The 19,452-nt window shown below is 49.6% G+C and overlaps 1 protein-coding gene across 1 annotated transcript in view; it reads right to left on the bottom strand.

Moving 5' to 3' along the window:
• The window catches only part of LOC308260032 (uncharacterized protein), a gene marked incomplete at both ends in the record, with an annotated part of 66,021 nt that overhangs the window by 13,551 nt on the left and 33,018 nt on the right, over positions 1 to 19,452 (bottom strand). Inside the window, 6 exons of the mRNA XM_080691369.1 lie at positions 12,751 to 12,769; positions 12,907 to 13,124; positions 14,506 to 14,606; positions 15,624 to 15,771; positions 16,257 to 16,422; positions 18,992 to 19,126. Coding sequence (XP_080547495.1) covers positions 12,751 to 12,769; positions 12,907 to 13,124; positions 14,506 to 14,606; positions 15,624 to 15,771; positions 16,257 to 16,422; positions 18,992 to 19,126 — 787 coding nt within the window. The remainder of the gene's footprint in view (positions 1 to 12,750; positions 12,770 to 12,906; positions 13,125 to 14,505; positions 14,607 to 15,623; positions 15,772 to 16,256; positions 16,423 to 18,991; positions 19,127 to 19,452) is intronic.

Here is a 19,452-nt window from a genome sequence, read left to right as displayed (position 1 = left end):
GAGACAGGAGGATCGCAGGTTCGATGCCAGCCTCAGCATCTCAGCAAGACCCTTACCACATAGCAGGACTCTGTTCCCAAATAAATAAAAAATAAAAAGGGCGAGGGAGGGGGTAACAGTACAGAGGCAGAATGCCCCTGGATTCGATCCCCAGTACCCCCCAAAAAATGGAATGCTAGAATGATTTTACTTAGAATATAAAAAGAGCTATGCTTAAATAAGCAAGAGAGCAGCTTGAAAATGTTTGCAGGAAACAAGGAAATTATAACAAGTGGCAGTGGGTTTGAAAAGAGACAAACTGGAACTTCTAGAAATGAGTGACACAATATTTAAAACAAAAAAGCCAAAAGCAAGTTTAAGGCAGATTGGACATAGCTAAAAACAGAATTGGCAAATTGAAAGAGAAGTCAGAAAAAAACATCACATGAAGCAAACGTATTGCCCAGATATGCCCGGTGCAACCTTCAGGAGAGAGGGCGCCAACGTGTGGCTTTGTCTCTGTTGGGCGAGGTGGTGCCTGTCTGTAATCCTAGTACGTGGGAGGAGGCGGAGGCAGGAGAATGGCAGGTTTGAGGCCAGCCTCAGTAGCTTGGTGAGATCCTTAGCTACTTAGCAAGATCCTATTTCAGAATAAAAAAAAATTAAAAATGGCTGGGTATGTCTTCAAGATAGAATGCCCTGGGTCAATCCCCAGACCAAAAAATAAAAATAAAAATAAAAATAAAAAAAATAAATATAAAAAATGGTTTTGTCTTAAACCACTGATTTTGAAGGTAGTGTGTTACACAGTATTAGATCATTGTAATAAGAGTTGGACGACATCTCACAGAAATAGATTTCCAGATGGCCAGTAAACACATAAAAAGGTATTTAGCACCATTAGTTGTTAGAAAATTTCAAGTTAAAACTACAATGAAGCCAAGCATGGTGGCGCACGCACGCTTGTCAGCCCGGTATCTGGGAGGCTGAGACAAGATTGCAGGTTCGTGGCCGGCCTCAGCAACTTAGTGAGGCCCTGTTTCAAAAGAAAATAAAATAGATCTGGGTGTAGCTCAGAAATAAAATGCCCTTAGGTTCAATCCCCCAGTACTACATATAAAAAACAAAACAACAAGAATAAAAAAAAAAACTACAATAAAATAGTATTTAAGCCAGGCACGTGGTGGTGCACACTTGTGATCCCAGCATTCGGGAGGCTGAGACCTGAGGATCACGGTTCACAGACAGCCTCAGCTACTTAGTGAGGCCCTTTGCAACTCGGTGAGATCCTGTTTCAAAATAAAGAATAAAAAATAGGGTTGGGGGTATAGCATGGAGGTAGAATGCCTCTGGGTTCCATCCCCAGTACCACAAAAAAAAAAAAAAAAAAAAAGGAAAGGCCACGTGTGGTGGCTCACGCTTGTAATCCCCATGCTTGGGAGGCGGAGACAGGAGGATCATGCTGGTTCAAAGCCAGCCTGGCTGGCTTAAGAGACCCTGTTTCCAAATAAAAAATATAAAATGGGTCTGGGAGTGTAGCCCGGAGGTAGAAGGGCTTCCGGGAACCCCAGTACCACCAAAAAAAAAAAGGAAGAAAGAAAGAAAGAGAGAGAGAGAGAGAAAGAAAGAAAGAAAGAAAGAAAGAAAGAAAGAAAGAAAGAAAAAGAGAAAGGAAGGAAGGAAGGATAAAAAATAGGGCTGGGGTTGTAACTCAGAGGTTGAATGCTCCTGGGTTCCATCCCCAGTACTGCAAAAAGAAGAAGAAGAAGGAGAAGAAGGAGAAGAAGAAGAGAAAGAGAAGGAAATAGTATTTAAAACCACTAAAATTGCTAAAATTAGGAAAAAATTAGCAATCCTAAATTTAAAACATCTAGGATTTTCATAGCTAGCTGGTGGGAGGGCGCGAGCCCCCCCCCAAAAAAAAACCCATCTAACAGATTCCCGGAAAGTTAACTCTTTTTCTGCCAAATGAAGGCACAGTTCCACATGATGATAACCCAAGATGGCTGGACCGGCTTCAAGCCTGGGCAGGAAATGCCCCAGACAAGAGAGAACAGGACGCTAGGACTCTCCTGATGCTGAACACACATCATGCTGGCGAATAAAAAATGTATAGATATCAAACATAAATCTGATTAAAACTCTAGCTCCAACTATGCACTGAGAACCAAGCAATTGGGGGGGGGGGCACGCCACCTACAGCGCAGGGTGCAATTGGGATTGTCCTAAGGAGACCCCTTAGGACACGGGCCTCGCTCACTAACTGCTAAGTAACAAGAGACCGAAAGGGAAGCGGGGATCGAGTAGGATGTGAAGACACCTGGAATGCAATGTGAAAGCACCGGAGGAGGCGCAACACCACGCAGCCCAGGGCCACAGGGCGGCGGCGGCTCCGGGTGCAGAGGGCGGGTGTTGGTTGGAGGAGCGCGGGGAGGCTCTCGGGAGAGTAACACGGTTTTTGTCTTCAGGCGGGGTTGGTGGTTATAGGGGATTTGCCTCTTGAGGATTTATAAATCTGTACACACTTTTGTTTTGGGAGGGATTCTCCCTATTTGTATTAGTGTTTAGCCATAAAAAGGTTTTAAAAAGCCGGGCGTGGTGGCACATGCCTATGATCCCAGAAATTGGAAGGCTGAGACAAGAGGATCACAGGTTGGAGGATGGCCTCAACAAATAGGGAGATTCTCATCAATTTAGTGAGACCCTGTTTCAAAATAAAACTAAGATAGGGCTGGAGGTGTACCTTGGAGGTAGAATGCCACTGGGTTCAATCCCTAGTACCACATTTAAAAACTGATCTGGGTGTGGGGGCTCAAGCCTGTAATCCCCATACTTTTGAGGGTGAGACAGGAGGATCACATGTTCGAGGGCCGCCTCAGCAAGTAGTGAGACTCTCACCAACTTGTGTCCAAATCAGAAATAAATCAGAAATAAAATCGGGCTGGGGGGGGTGTGGTTTAACGGTAGAATGCCTCAGGGTTCAATCTCCAGTACCACAAAAAAGAAAGAAAGGAGCTTAAAAGAAGAGGACCATCCAGACTACCGGCTACATTTTTTTCTTTTTCTTTTTTTCATACTAGGGATTGAGCTCAGGCATTCAAGCTACACCCTTCAAACTACATTCTCAGCCCTTTTTATTTTCTATTTTAAAACAGGTTCTCATGAATTTGCTGAGGGTCCAGCTAAATTGCTGAGGCTGGCCTCAAACCTAATGACCCTCTTGTCTCAGCCTCCCAACTTCTGGGATTATAAGCATGTATCACCATACCCAGCTCAGACTGTGTGCGTGTGTGTGTGTGTGTGTGTGTGTGTGTGTGTGTGTGTTTTACTGGGGATTGAACCCAGAGACATTCAATCTCTGAGCTATAGCCTCAACTCTTTTAAATTTAATTTAATTAATTTATTTTTTCATGGTACTAGGATTTGAACCCAGGAACATTCTATCTCCAATGTATACCCCCAGCTCTATTTTTTAATTTTTTTTGGGGGGGTGGAACCCAGGGGCTTTTCTACCTCTGGGCTATATTCCCAGACCTATTTTATACTTTATTTGGAAACAGGGTCTCACTAAGTTGCTGAGAGCTTCACTAAGAGGCTGAGGCTGGCTTTGAACCTGTGCGATCCTCCTGTCTCAGCCTCCCAAGCGCGGGGATCACAGGCGTGAGCCACCACGCCCGGCTGAAACTCTTGATATTTTGGAATAGCACCCATGGGTACATTCTGAGAAACACTGATGAAGGCATTGGGGGCCAGATAAGGATTCTGCTCTGAAGGATCTCTGGGCAGCATGGATGGTGGGTCAAGAGAGCTGGAGGCCGATCAAGGTCAGAAAACAGGTGACAAAGGTCTAACATTTAAGGCAGTGGCCTTGGGGATAATACGGGGAATTATAGCTACAACTTCAAAAAAGGTTTACAGGCCAGTGGTGGCGAAGCGTGTCTGTAATCCCAGTACTTGGAAGGCTGAGACAGGAGGATCGCAGATTTGAGGCCAACCTCAGCAATTTAGTGAGACCCTGTTTCCAAATAAAAAATAAAGTAAGCCGGGCGTGGTGGCGCACACTTGTAATCCCCGCTCTTGGGAGGCGGAGAGAGGAGGATCGCGCAGGTTCTAAGCCAGCCACGCGTGTTGGCTTAGGAGACCCTGTTTCCAAATAAAAATGTAAAAATAGGTCTGGGAGTATAGCCCGGAGGTAGAAAGGCTTCCAGGAACTCCAGTACCACACACACACACACACACACACACACACACACACAAAATAATAAATAAAAATAAAGTAAAATAGGGCTGAGGGGGTAGGTTGGAGGTAGAATCCCCACCTGGATTCCACACCCAATATCAAAGTAAGTAAATAAATAAATTTTAAAAAAACATATGAAAGTATTAATTGCCCTATTTAATAATATTTCTCTTTCTCCCTGTCTCTCTCTGTCTCTCCTCTGTCTCTCTCTTTCTTTCTCTTTTTTGTGGTGCTGGGGATTGAACCCAGAGTCTCCTACATTCTGCCTTTGAGCTACACTCCCAGTCTGATTTTATTTTTTATTTGGAAACAGGGTCTCATCAGGTTGATGGGAGTCTTACTGCTTGCGGAGGCTGTCCTCGAACCTGTGATCCTCCTGTCTCAGCCTCCCAAGCCTTGGGATGACAAGCATGCATCCTACGCCTGGCTAATCTTTGTTTTTATGATAAATATTTCATACATATGAATTTTTATTCCATTTGCCTTAAGGCTGGCTGAATTCTTAGTGTGTGTCCAAATAAAGTTGGGTATTACAGTGCATGTTGCTTTATATAACTTTTCTTTTTTTTAAAGGAGAAAATATTTTGCTTCATAAAGAACTGCAGCCTGTAACAAATATCCAAATGCTGGAAAATACCAGCTAACACAACGGTCTAGAATTTGAGTAACACGTTGAAACAGCCAGTCTAGGGACTTATTTTATCTCCACTACTTATTTCTTGGAACACCGCACAGAACATGTGAATAAAGCATACTCATCCTGTATACGTATATATCTACTTATAAATATTAATTTTATTTGCAATAAGAGCTCACCATTAACGGCAGAAAGGGCCACAATCACATACAACACAGCAACAGCTACAAATGAGGCCGATTCCATTGCAGATACGTCTCTCCTGCGGCTCCCGGGCCCAACCGGAAACGTGAACCTTGACCTTTGACACTGCATGACAGTATTTCCTGTTCTAGCTTTTGACACAATTTCCATGGGTTCCTTCAAACCCATAACATCTCTCTGTTGGGTGTTAAGTTTTCTTTTCCACAGGAGCCAAGGCTGGTGGTGCCTGCCAATCATCTCAACATTTGGGAGAGCTGGGGTAGCCAGGCGTGGTGGCACACACCTGCAATCTCAGTGCTTGGGAGGTTAAGACAGAAGGATCATAGGTTCGAGGTCAGACTCAGCAACTCAGTGAGACTTTCGGCAACCTAGTGAAACCCTATTTCAAAAAACAAAAAGTCAAAAGGGCTAGGGTTGCAGCTTGAAGGTAGAATGCCCCTGGGCTCAATCCCCAGTAACACACACACACACACACACACACACACACACACTCATGGGCTAAGGGTATAACTCAGAGGTAGAGTTTCCCTGGGTTCAATCCTTAGTAGTACCCCCCAAATCACAGGAGAACAATAAATAGTTTCCCTTCCACAAGAAATTGGTGTCACATAAGCCATGAGAGAAGAGAGTTTCAAGAATGGAGTAGGAGCTGGGCATGGTGGCACACACCTGTAATCTCAGTACTTGGGAGGCTGAGACAGGAAGATACAGGCTTAAGGTCAGCCCCAGAAACTTAGCGAGAGTCTGTCTCGAAAAAATAAAAAATGGGGGGGGGTGCTCTTAGCTGGGCAGGGTGGTGTATACCTGCAATCCCAGTGCTTAGAAGGCTGAGACAGGAGAATTGCAGGTTCAAGACCAAACTCAGCAACTTGGTCTCTCAAACCTAGCGAGGCCGGGCGTGGTGGCGCACGCTTGTAATCCCCGTGCTTGGGAGGCTGAGAAAGGAGGATCACAGAAGTTCAAAGCCAGCCTCAGCTACTTAGTGAGACCCTGTTTCCAAATAAAATATAAAATGGGTCTGGGAGTATATCCCAGAGGTAGAAAGCCCCTGGGTTCTACCCCCAGTACCACCAAAAAAAAAAAAAAAAAAAGGAGGAGGAGGAGAAGATGAAGAAGAAAGAAAGAAAGAAAGAAAGAAAGAAAGAAAGAAAACCTAGCGAGACCCTGTTTAGTCTCTCAGTAACCTAGCAAGACCTTGTTTCAAAACAAAAAATAAAAAGGGCTGGAAGTATAGCTTGGAAAGAGAATTCCCTAGGTGCAGCCCTAGGTGCTCCCAATCCTTGGGTGGCTGAGACAGAAGGATCACAGATTCAAGGCCAGCCTCAGCTACTTAGTAAGACCCTCCATAACTTAGTGAGATTGTTTCAAAAAATAAAAATAAAAATAGGGCTGGGGGTTATCTTGGAGGTAGAATGCCTCTAAATTCAATCTGCAAAAAAAATTTTCCTAGGTTTAATCCCCAGTAAAACACACACACACACACATGAATGGAGTGATGAGCTGGGTGGAGACTGGTTGGCTAAGGGCATGAAAGTCCTCAGAGAACCCTCTGCATGGATCTCTACTCGGACATCTGTGGACTGAGGCCTGAACTCCACTTCACTGAGCATCCTCCTGACCCTGGAGCCCAGACCTTCCAGCCCCATCATGGCAAAACCCATGAGCAAATCCCATTTAGACAGCTTCACTGTAACACCGATAGTGGCCACTAGGTGGCAGCAAGTCACTAGGTTGAGCAAAGCTGTGACTAACCAGTGCCCCAGGAGCCCACAGCTGAATGCCCCAGGAGCCAGCCTGGCTCATTTGCTCCACCTGAGAAGCAGGGCTTTCTTAAGCACACAGCACATGCCCTGCTGCTCGGAATCACAGCACCACTGACATCTGATTTCAAGTCCTGGCTCTGATGCATACTGCTAGGTGACCAGGTAATTTGCTCCTGCGAGGTGGGATCATTGTGAGTCCGCGGTGGGTCAGGGCAATGAAGGAACGGTGTGCAGGACATGCGACTATTTCTCATTGCCAGTCTTGTTCCTCCTAACCAGGTACGGCAAAGCCCCAAGGACTGCGGGGGCCGTGGGGTGGCAGCCAGAGGAGCCTGGGCCTGCACAGACGGGTGTCCACCTCATACTCCAAGCCATGCCCCTCCTGGATCTCCCCAACCTCTGCCCACCCGGCACCCCCACAGCAGGACAGGCTGGAGACAAACCCATCAGAGGACTAGCGAACCCCGGGTGGCCCCCCACACTCTCCCAGCCTTGCTGGGGGGCCTTCAGGCTTCTTCCAGTTCCTCAAAGCACCAGGTTTCCTGCAGCCCCTCCCTACACCATGACCTTGGCACCAATGTCACTGAAGAGCGAATTAGAAGATGGGCGTGGTGGCGCACACTTGTAATACCAGCATTTGGGAGGCCGAAACTGGAGGATCGCGGTGCGAGGACAGCCTCAGCTACTTAGTAAGGCCCTTTGCAACTCAGTGAGACCCGGTTTCAAAATAAAGAATAAAAAATAGGACTGGGGATGTAGCTCGGAGGTAGAATGCCCCTGGGTTCCATCCCCAGTACTGCAAGAAGGAGAAGGAGGAGGAGGAGGAGGAGGAGGAGGAGGAGGAGGAGGGGCAGGAGAAGGAAGAGGAAGAGGAAGAGGAGGAAGAAAGAAGAAGAGAATGCCACATTCTCTCATCCAAGTCTCCCACCGTCCTGCCCCCTCCCCGGGGCTCTGCACAGGCTTCGAGGCACCGTCCCCATCCAGATCAAGGGCCACCTGCCCTCCTGCACGGGGCTAAGCCTTCCACACCCGGGGACCTCGCTCTTGAAACGCTCACTGCTCTCTTAGTTCTCTCTGCATCTAAATTCTCTCCCCCTCTGTCAATCAGTCCTGCAGGCCTAGGAACAAGCTATAATATAAACCTTAAAATGAGCCTTCTCCCCTTCTTCCAGCCACCCTCCCTCCCTGCCCTCCTTTCCCTGCAGCACCGCTCCCTGCAAGAGGGCGCATTCTACACCCCACCACGCACCCCTGCAGACCCTGTAGCCACCTTTCTTCCCCAGGGAGATGCCCGGTGAGGATTACCAAGGGCCTCTCCCCGCACACCTTCTGGGAGCACTTCTCTTGGTTTTGGTGTCTTTGGTGTCTTTATCCTCAGCCCTATTTTTTTTTTTTAAACAGGGTCTCCCTAAGTTGTGGAGGGTCTCTCTTAAGTTGCTGAATCCTCCTATCTCTCTCCCAAATACTGGCATTATAAGTATGCACCACCATCCCCAGCTCCTATTTTTTATTTTTTATTTTATTTTTTTGCGGGTCTGGGGGTGGAACCCAGGGGCCTTCGACCTCCGAGCTACACCTCCGGCCCTATTTTTTTTATTCTTTATTTTAAAACCGGGTCTCACTGAGTTGCAGAGAGCCTCACTAAGTAGCGAGGCTGTCCGCGAACCGCGATCCTCAGGTCTCAGCCTCCCGAATGTTGGGATTACAAGCGTGCGCCATTTTTTAATTTTGAAATGGGATCCATCCACCGTGGCCCTCCTGGCCTTGCAGGCCTGGGGAGCTGCACCACTTCTGCTGGGTCTGTCCTCTCTGCCTCTGCTTCACCTGCTCCAGGTAACATCCAAGTCCCAACCCACCACTAGGCTTGATGGGCAACGGGCCCCTGCCCTCCCCTGCAAACCGCCCAAGCCTCCTGCCTCTTCCTGAACACTCTCCACCCTGGCCTCTGGCCTCCAAGCTGGGAGCTCTCCCACCTCCAACCATGTGGCTTCTTCCCGCACGTCCTCCAGGCCTCTGCAAACACCTCACACCTCAGAGAGGCCCCTGCCTGGTTTCGTTTTCCTTTGCAGCACCCGTGCTTTCAATTCAAGGCGTCTTTTATGTCCGTGTTTTTTTAATGCTGTTGTTTCCCACATGGAAGGCGAGCCCCACAAGCTTGGGTTCTTGCCCGTCCTGTTCATTACACATCACCTGTGCCTACACAGTGGCAGGAAGATGAGGCCCTCACACTGGGTGGACGGATGGTGGATGATGGGTGACAGACGGATGGATGGTGGGTGGATGATGGATGGCTAGGAGGGGGTGGATGATGGATGGGTGGATGGATAATGGATGACGGATGGATGGATGGTGGATAATGGTAGACAAATAAGGAATGAATGGCAAATGGATGGATGATGGATGGTAGACTGGTAGATGACAGACGAACAGATGCTGGAGGATGGAGGAATGGCGGATGGGCATGTGTGGGTGGGTGATGAGGGGCGGATGGCGGGGGAATGGTAGATGGGGGTGATGCACTGTAAATGGATGATGGGTGGACAAATGATAGATGGATGGGTGGATGGAAAGTAGATGAATGCTGAGTGGTGAGTGAATGGATGATGGATGAATGACTGGATGACGGATAGATGGTGGATGGATGATTGATGGATGGATGGATGGTGGATGGACAGATGGATGACAGATGGATGGATGGATGGATGGGTGATTGATGGATGGATGATTGGATGATGGATAAGTGGATGGATGGATGGATGGATTATTGACACCCATAGCACGGCACCCACGGGGCAAACAAAACACACCAACATCTCTTGCCCCTGGATACAACTTTATGTTTTCCCCCCAAACCCACTCAGATTTATACTTGCAAATTCCTCTGAGAGATGAGGGTAGATTTTTCTACCCTCAATTTGCAGACTCTGGAGGGAGCCACCTGTCTGGACCCTCTGGCTCAGAGACACCCAACGCCCACCCCTTTTCTGCAGATGTCTGGGAGCAAAGGCTCTTCAATCCAAGCCTGCTGGAAGATTCCTCTGGCCTTGATTGAGCTGAGAAGGCAGGGCCAGGATTGGCTGCACCGACTCTGGCAGGCAGAGAGGTTCCCATGCAGAGGCTGTGGGTTCGAGAAGCCCCCATCAGGCAAAGCTTGGTGAGCACCCAGAGGCCATGCCGCTGGCCCACTCCCCTCCCTCTGCACGATGGTTGTCCTGATGTGTCCACCCCTCTGCCACAGTCCTTCCCTGAGGATGCACACATGTATTTTTAGTGTAGAAGTCCCCAAATACTGTTTTTTTGTTTGGGTCCTAGGAATTGAATCCAGGGGCATTCTACATCTGAGCTATACTTCCAGTTTTAATTCTTTATTTACTTATTTATTTAGTTAGTTATTTTTGGTCCTAGAGATTGAACCCAGGGGCATTGAACCCACAGGTGGAACCCCCAGCCCTTATTTTTTAATTTTGAAACAGGGCCTGCTAAGTTGATGAGGGCCTCGCTAAATTGCTGAGGCTACACTTGGAACCTTCAATTCTCCTGTCTTAGCTTCCAAGTACTGGGATTACAGGGGAGAGCCATGACACCTAGATTTATTTTTATTTTTATTTTATTTTTTGTGGTACTGGGGTTCCTGGAAGCCCTTCTACCTCTGGGCTACACTCCCAGACCTATTTTTTATATTTTTATTTGGAAACAGGGTCTCTTAAGCCAGAATGGCTGGCTTCAAACCTGCGCAATCCTCCTGTCTCCGCCTCCCAAGCGCGGGGATTTCAAGCGTGTGCCCCCGCGCCTGGCTTTATTTTTTAATTTTTGAAACAGTCTCACTACATTGCTGAGGCTGGCCTTGAACCTGAAAATTTCCATCTCAGCCTCCCAAGCACAGGAAAACAAAGTCTAGCTAAGTTGCTGAGGTCCTCACTAAGTTTCCAAGGCTGGCCTTGAACCCACAACCATCCTGTCTCAGCCTCCCAAGTACTGGGATTACAGGGCTGTGCCAGCATACCCAGTTTGCAATACTGTTTCTAGAGTGTTAACGTGCCCAGGGATGTGGGCTAGCCTCCGACCTATCTTGGAGTTATCTGTGGCCATGCCCATCCATCCCACCTTCCAATCTAAGGGTCTCCTGAGGACGAGGCCAGCTCGGAGGGCCCTGCACCTGGCCAGAGGCTGCGCACGGCCCCTGGGAGGCCCAGGCCCAGGGTCAGGCCCTGCCCTGCACACAAATGGTCCCTGAGAGAATCTGCACTGTCTGACTTAGTCCTTCAACAGCCCTGAGAGGAATACTACTATTCTCACTTTGTAAAAGGGGAAACTGAGGTTCTGACCACACTGCTAGAGCCTGGATTCACACACTAACGCCGGGGCCCTCTGCTGCAGGAGGCCTGGCCTGTGCATGGACATCGTGGGCAATGGTACAACTGAATGAAAGGAGAAATGAAAAAAAGCCGAGGTCCTGGTCAGGGCCTCCTAGAACCTCGCCTGCAGGTGGGGCCTGTGACGGTGGAGCTCCCCGGCCTCTGCAGCAGCTAGGGCGGGTGTTTGCCCAAAGGAGCCTGTGCTTCAGGCCTGCTTGGAGAGAGCAACAATTTTGAACCTTAAATATGTTCCCATAAGGGGTGGGATGTAGCTCACTGGTACCACAGTTCGCTGGGTTCGATCCCTAGCATTGGGAAAAAAAATTAGTTAAAACGGGGTATGGTGGTACACACTTGTAATCTGTGTACTCGGGAGACTGAGACAGGAGGACTGCAGGTTCAGGGCCATCCTCAGCAATTTAGCAAGGGTTCCAATGACTTAGACTCTGTTTCCAAATTAAAAAAAAAAAAAAAAAACAGGGCTGGGGCAAGGTGTGGCGGCGCGCGCTTGTAATCCCAGCATTCGGGAGGCTGAGACCGGAGGATCACGGTTCGCGGACAGACTCAGCTACTTAGTGAGGCCCTCTGCAACTCAATGAGACCCTGTTTCAAAATAAAGAATAAAAAATAGGGCATGGAGTATAGTTTGGAGGTCAAATGCCTCTGGGTCATCCCCAGATCTGAAAAAAAAAAAAGGTTGGGGTGTAGCTAAGTGATGGAATGCCCCTTGGGCTCCAGCCCCAGCACTAGCAAAAAAATTAAAATTAATGATTAAATTCGGGTGTGGTGGTGCATGCTTATAATCCCAGCATCCAGGAGGTTGAGACCAGAGCATCATGGTTTGTGGACAGCCTCAGCTACTTGGTGAGGCCCTCTGCAACTTAGTGAGACCCTGTTTCAAAAAAAATAAAAGAATAAAAAATAGGGCAGGGGGTATAGCCTCATAGGTAGAATGCCCGTGGGTTCCATCCTCAGTACTGCAAAAATAAATAAATAAATAAATAAATAAATAAATAAATAAATAAACATAAAAACAAAAAAGAATTTTAACAAAAGGGCTGGGGGTGTAGCTGGGAGGTGGAATGTCCCTGGGTTCCATCCTCAGTACTGCTAAAAAAAAATTCAACAATTAATTTTAAAAATAAGGCCTCATCAGTGCAGAAGCAGCCCAACCTCTGCTTCCTCCAAGATCTCTCCCGTCCTGGGTATCTGGAGCTTCTCCATTCCAGCTACGACCTTGGCCTCCGGGTGCTGTCTCCAACAGACTCCTGTGGAAAGGTCAGGCTGTTACAGACCACCTCCCCCTCCTCAAGGAGCCTTGGGGAGGGGCCGTGAGGGAAGGTCCTCTGCAGAGGGAACCAGCCCTGGGGAGCGACCACAGTGACTGATCCGAGCAGGCAGGGTTGGGGCTGAGGCACCAGGGGCCAGTGGGGGCCATGAGGCTCCACAGCCCAGGCAACCACAAACCAGCTCTCAGAGCTGACCAGTGACCGCCCAGGTAACCTCACACCACCTGGGGAGAGCCCTTTTGGGGGCCCACCCCGCGGCAGGGCCATGTGAAGGCCAGGTCACCAGGTCAGACACCTTGGCCCTGCTGAGATCAAGAGGGAGGGGTCGGAGAAGAGGGTATTTCCCCAGCCTGTGCCGCAGGCTTGACCAGCGGCTCCCCTGGCCAGGCCCTGGCGAGAGCCCCCCCGCTGCCCTTCCTCATGTTTCTCCCCCAGACACCTGAGCTGGGGGCTCATGGTGTAGCAGATGGCCGCGGGCAGGAAGCCATTGAAGGTGGAGCTCATGGTGGACGTATAGGCGCCCATGGAGGGGAACACCAGCCAGTCGCCCACGTCCAGCTCGGGCAGCGGCACCTCCCCCGAGAAGAGTCTGTCGAAGGCATCACACGTGGGGCCGTAGAGGACGGAGGGGAGGAGAGGGGGCTCCTGGAGGAACTCCTGCAGGAGCAAGGGCGTCCTTCAAACAGTCGCAGCGACTGCGGCGCTGCTCTGGGCCAGGCCGTCTTCCAGCCCTCGGGTGCGCACAGATCAGAGACCTGCCCTCGTGAAGCGGGTACCCCACACCGGGGCACAGCCAGCCCCGCCGACGACGCACAGACACAGCCACACCTGGGAAGTCAGCCTTCCCGACTCTATGATGGGGAGATTTGATTCCTTAATCACTTAGCGCACTAGGCCTTGTTGTTATTAAACTGCACTTTGGAATCGCCCAGGGAGTTTTAACAAAGGGCTGATGCTGGCTCCCAATCCCTGAGAAATTCTGATTTAAATGGTCTGAGGAACCAGGCACAGCAGTGCACACCTGTAAGCCCAGTACTTGGGAGGCTGAGACAGTGAGATCCTGTTTCAAAATAAAGAATAAAAAATTGGGATGGGGATGTAGCTTGGAGGTAGAATGGCCTCTGTGTTCAATCCCTGATACTACCAAATAAAATAAAAATAAATATATAAATAAATAAGTAAGCTGGGTGTAGTGGCACATGTCTACAATCCCAATACTTGGGAGGCTGAAACAGGAGGATCAAAGTTTTGAGGACAACCTCAGCAACCTAGCAGGACCTGTTTCAAGAAAATAAAAACATAGGGCTGGAAGTTAGCTCACTGGTTGAATGGCCTGGGTTCAATCTCCAATACCAGAGTAAGTAAGTAAGTAAGTAAGTAAGTAAGTAAGTAAATAAATAAATAAATAAATAAATAAATAAATAAAGCGAGTTTCCCAGGTGATTCTAATGTAAAACAAAGTTTGAGAAGCTTTACTTTCTTTTTACTTTTTGTCTTTTTCTTGGCGGAAGTGGCACTAGGGATTGAACCCAGGGATGTTCTTCCTCTCAGCTACATCAAAGCCTCATTTTATTTTTTATTTGGAAACAGGGTCTCACTAAGTTGCCGAGGCTGGCTGTGAACCTGCGATCCTTCTGATTCGTCCTCTCAAGTACTGGGATTACAGGTGTGTGCCACCACACCCGGCGACAAGCAATATTTTCAAAGTCTCCTACACCTCCAACAGTCAAGGATTCTGAAAACACAAACACACAGAGAGATGGGTGCACATATAGGAACACCCAGAGCCAAACGACCTTCCATGACAACCTTCCCAGACCCGTACACCTGTACACCCACCCACCTCCCTGCACAGGGAAGAATCAACAGGCTTGCACTGGGAAACGCAGACACTCAGGTGCACGTGTGGGTCCTTGTGTATACAATCCATAGAGCCGGGGGTTATCAGGACCCTTCGTCTGGTCCTGCTTCTCCGGGCAGGAGCCTGGGCTTGGCCTCAGGGCAGGGGAGGCGCCAGACCCGCACAGGGCCCCCTTACCTTCACCAGCACAGGTACCCTGGGGACTGGCTCCCTGAGGAAGATGCGGAAGGAGCCATACTGGCCATCATTGAGGTAGTACGCCAGCTTCCGGTGGCCTCCTGGAAGTGGGGGTGGGCAGGGCTGAGGTGTGCCGGGCCAGGGGCACAGACTCTGCCCAGCGCTGGGCAACCTCCGCTCCCTGCCCCAGTGCCAGGAGTGGTCCCTGACCTCCCTCCCTTGCATGGCTGGAGCCTGGCCCCTGGCCCCAGGCCCCTCCGCTCTCCCCACCAATGCACCGGTAATAACAACAACCAGCATATGAGCTAGAGCCAGGCACGTTCTGAGTTCACACACGTTAACTTATTTCATATATTTATCTGCACTCTACTTAGATATAAGGATCCCTGCTTTACAGTTGTGGAAACTGAGTCTTGTTTGAAGTCCTCAGGAGGACGGGGCAGGGAGAAGCTTCTCCCCAGGACACTCATCCCCAGCCCTTGGCTGCCACCTTGGTTCAGGTCCCTGGGTCCCTGCTGAGTGTGAGTCAAACAGGAGCACCCGGCCACAGCGTGTTTTATTTTTGTTGTTGTTGTTACTAGTGTTTGAACTGAGGGCGCGCTACATCTTCAGCCCTTTTTAAAATCCTTTATTTTCAAACAATTTCTTGCTAAGATGCTGAGGCTGGACTTGAGTCTGCGATCCTCCTGTCTCAGCCTCCCAGGCGCTGGGATTACAAGTGTGCGCCATCATGTCCCCTGCTAACTAGTGCATTTCTTTATTTATTTAGCGGTACTGGGGATTGAAACCAGGGGCATTCTACCTTCGAGCTACACCCCGGCCCTATTTTTTATTCTTTATTTTGAAACAGGGTCTCACTAAGTTGCAGAGGGCCTCACTAAGTAGCTGTGGCTGGCTGCAAACGTGCGATTTTCCTGTTTCAGTCTCTCAACTACTAGGATTACAAGCATGCACTACCACACCTCTGGTTAACTGCTGTATTTCTAAACCCAAGTCTAATCTTGCTTCTTGACAAGAAGGCACCCAGCAGCAGAACCTAGATCAGCTGCCCACCCTCTCGCAGGCCTGGAGACACCTGGACAGTGGCCTCCTCGCCTCACACCCTCCTGGCCACCCACCCGGCTCCAACACCGCCTTCTTGGCGATGATGTTGACAGCGGCCGTGCAGACAGACTCCGCGTAGAAGCGGCCAGGCTCCGCGATGACTTCAACTCCAGTGCCCTCGGGGAAGTCCTGGGTTAGGGCAGCGCGGATCACTCTCACCATCTGCGGGGACAGACCCAGTGCCCTCTGTGGCCAGTACCTATGCAGACAGCTAAACCTGTTCCTCATCCCTTGGTCCCCATGGCAGGGAGGTGGGGAGGGACGCTCATCCCCTTATTATTGAAGGAAATAGGTGGATACAGTGGCCTAGAGAGGCAAAGGCAGCCAGCAAGTGCCTTGGCCGTGTATCCTGAGCAACGAGAAGCTGGGAGGATTTAAATGGACCCAGTCAGCAGAGACAGAAAGTTCCCTGGGTCTGGGGGTGGTAAACTGAGTTCAGGGATAGCAACTAACATGTCCAAAGGAAGACACGGAGCAGGTACTCACAGGTGCTCAGCAAATCTCTGAGCAAAGATGAACGTCGGTGTGTGCACACAGATGAGCAGTTATGCACACTCCCCTGTGCACAGACATACCTGCTTGCACCCCCCCCCCAGGCGGGGATACCCAGGCTCTCTCTCCTCGCCCCTTGGGGCCGCCCCTCTCACCTCCTCAAACTTAGGCTGGGAGCCCTCTGCTCCAGGAAAGCCGCCCCCGAGGTCCAGGAGGCTCATGCGGTGGCCGGCCCTGCGGCCCATCTCAAACACGCGCCGGCAGTCTGCGATGGCTTGTGCGTAGCTCTGGGGCGCCAGGCAGTTGGAGCCCACGTGGAAGCTGAGCGGCCCCACAGCAGCAAGGCAGGGGCGCAGCGGAAGAGCCAGGGCCAGCATGCAGAGAGCGTGCAGAAACACCGCGCAGGTGATGCCGGACAGGCCAAGAGAGACCGCACAGGTGGAAAGAGCGCAGCGTGAGCAGCTGCACTGGCCCACGGGTGCCCCGCTGTGCGACCTGGAGACCCAAGGGGCATGGGGCGTCCACAGGGGCAGCATCCCCACCACAGCTTGAGCTGGGAAACTCATGACGGGTGGCCGTCACCCCAGCTGCCCCCTCCCACTGCCTCCATTTCTGGGGCCCCCTTTTCTCCTCTTCAAAGAGCATGTCACCAGAACCCCAAATTCCAGTGACCTCCAAGAAGGTGGGCTGAGTAGCCAATCAGGGCCAAGAGAGTGAGCAGGTAAGCCACTCTTATCACATGCAAAATTTAAGGAAGCATCAAAATTCTAAGTAACGGGGTAAATGACATTCCATGTGACTTTTTTTTTTTGTACTGGGGATTGAACACAAGGGCATTCTACCTCTGAGGTACACCACCAGCTCTATTTTTTATTCTTCATTTTTAAATAGGGTCCCACTAAGTTGTGGAGGGCCTCACTAAGTAGCTGAGGCTGGCCTCAAACCTGTGATCCTCCTGTCTCAACCTTCTAAGTACTGGGATTACAAGTGTGAGTCACCACACCCAGTGTATTCTCTTTCTTTTTTCTTCTTTCTTTCTTCCTTTCTTTCTCTCTCTCTTTCTTTCTTTCCTTCTTATTTATTTATTGCAGTACTGAAGATTAAACTCAGGGGCATTCTACCTCTGAGCTACACTCCCAGCCCTATTTTTTATTCCTTATTTTGAAACAGGGTCTCACTAAATTGCAGAGGGCCTCACTAAGTAGCTGAGGCTGGCGTGAACCTGCAATTCTCTTGTCTCAGCCTCCCAAGTACTGGGATTACAAGCATGAGCCACTATGCCCAGCTTTTTTATTTTTTATTTTTGAGGGGGATACTGGGGATTTAACCCAGAAGCATTCTACCTTCAAGCTACATCCCCAGCCATTTTCAAAAATTTTGCTTGGAAACAAGGTCTTGCTAGGTTTCTTTTTTTTTTCTTTTTTTTTTTTTTTCTTTTTTGGTGGTACTGGGGTTCCTGGAAGCCCTTCTACCTCTGGGCTACACTCCATGACCTATTTTATACTTTTTATTTGGAAACAGGGTCTCTTAAGCCAGCATGGCTGGCTTCAAACCTGCGCGATCCCCCTGTCTCCGCCTTCCAAGCGCAGGGATTACAAGCCTGCGCCACCACACCTGGCTCTTGCTAGGTCTGAAGCTGACCTTAATCCTGTGATCCTTCTGCCTCAGTCTCCCAGGTACTGGGATTATAGGCATGTACCACCATGCCTGGCCTTTTTTTTTTTTTTTTTTTTTTTTTTTTAGACAGGGTCTTGGTAAGTTGCTGAGACTGGCCTTTATTTTTATTTTGAAACAGGGTCTCACTAGGTTGATGAGAGTCTCCTGCTTGCTGAGGCTGGCTTCAAACCTGTGATCCTCTTGTCTCAGCCTCCCAAATACTGGGTTTACAGGTGTGTACCACCACACCTGACTGATTTTTTAAAATATTGTTTTAAGCCAGGCATGGTGGCACATACCTGTAATCCCAGCACTTAGGAGGCTGAGGCAGGAGGATCACAGGTTCTAAGCCAGCTTCAGTAACTTAGTGAGACTGTTTCAAAATAAAAAATAAACGGTTGTGATGGTACATGCTTATAATCTCAGTATTTGGGAGGCTAATCTAGGAGCTTCAATAAGTAGTGAGACTCTCATCAGCCTAATGAAACCCTGTTTCTATTATTATTATTATTATTATTATTATTATTATTATTGTGTGTGTGTGTGTGTGTGTGTGTGTGTGTGTGTGGTGCTGGGCATGGAACCCAAGGGCATTCTACCTCTGAGATACGCCTCCCAGACCTACTTTATTTTATTCTTTATTTTGAAGCAGATTCTCACTAAGTTGCAGAGGACCTCACTAAGTAGCTGAGGCTGGCCGTGAACCTGCGATTTTCCTGTCTCAGCCTCCCAAGTACTGGGATTACAAGCGTGCGCCACCAAGCCCAGCCGAGACCCTGTTTCAAAGTAAAAAATAAAACAAAATAGGGCTGGGGTTGTAGCTCAGAAGTAGAATGCCCCTGGGTTTAATCTCTAGAATAAATACACACATACCTACACACATGCATACACATAAACTTGGGCTGAGGGTATAGCTTGGAGGGAGAATGCCCCTGGGTTCAATTCCCAGCATTACATACACACACACGACTTTTGTTTTAAAACTCTACTCACCTAGAATGTCAGGTTTTTTGGTGGCCCCTTAAATTTTGTACCCAAGACCAGTTGCATGGCTTGCAGCGCTCTGGTCCCAGATAACACCCAGCTCCTTCATGCTAAGCAAACAGGGCATCGTGGAGGCGAAGGGAGGCCACTGCCGGCCCAGGGCACACAGCAAGTACGGGGTCGGGCTCGGGGCAGGCAGTGGGCGCCAGGACTCCAGCCTTCGGGTCAGGGGAAGCTAGCGCTCACTTACGCGGCTCCAACCACAGCCAACCCCAGGTCTCTGGCAGAAGTGAGCAGGTGTCCGCATGCCTCCAGGCTGGCCCCAAACTTGGCGCTCAGGGGGAAGCTGCTCTTGCTGTCCTGGGTCCATATCCGGAGGACCAGCCTGGACAAGCGCAGGAGGGATGGCAGGGGTGCTTAGGCGCACGAGCCCTGGGGCCTGAGAGCTTTGCCGCCCCCACCCACCCTCCTTCACCTTCCCACCCACCCTGCCTAGTTCCCTGGACCGTCTAGCTACTGAAGCCCAAGGAGTAACATGCACACTACTTACAGCTTATTTACCATCGTCGTCGTCGTCATTAATACTGGGGATTGGGCCCAGGGGCACTCTACCCCCAAGCTCTACCTCCAGCCCATTTTGTTCTTTATTTTGAAACAGGATCTTGCTAAGTTGCTGAGGCCGGCCTCGACCTGCCATCCTTCTGTCTCAGC

The sequence above is a fragment of the Muscardinus avellanarius genome (genome assembly GCF_963383645.1).
Source record: "Muscardinus avellanarius genome assembly, chromosome: 3".
Lineage (NCBI taxonomy): Eukaryota > Metazoa > Chordata > Mammalia > Rodentia > Gliridae > Muscardinus > Muscardinus avellanarius.
This window is presented reverse-complemented; position numbering and strand designations above follow the sequence as displayed.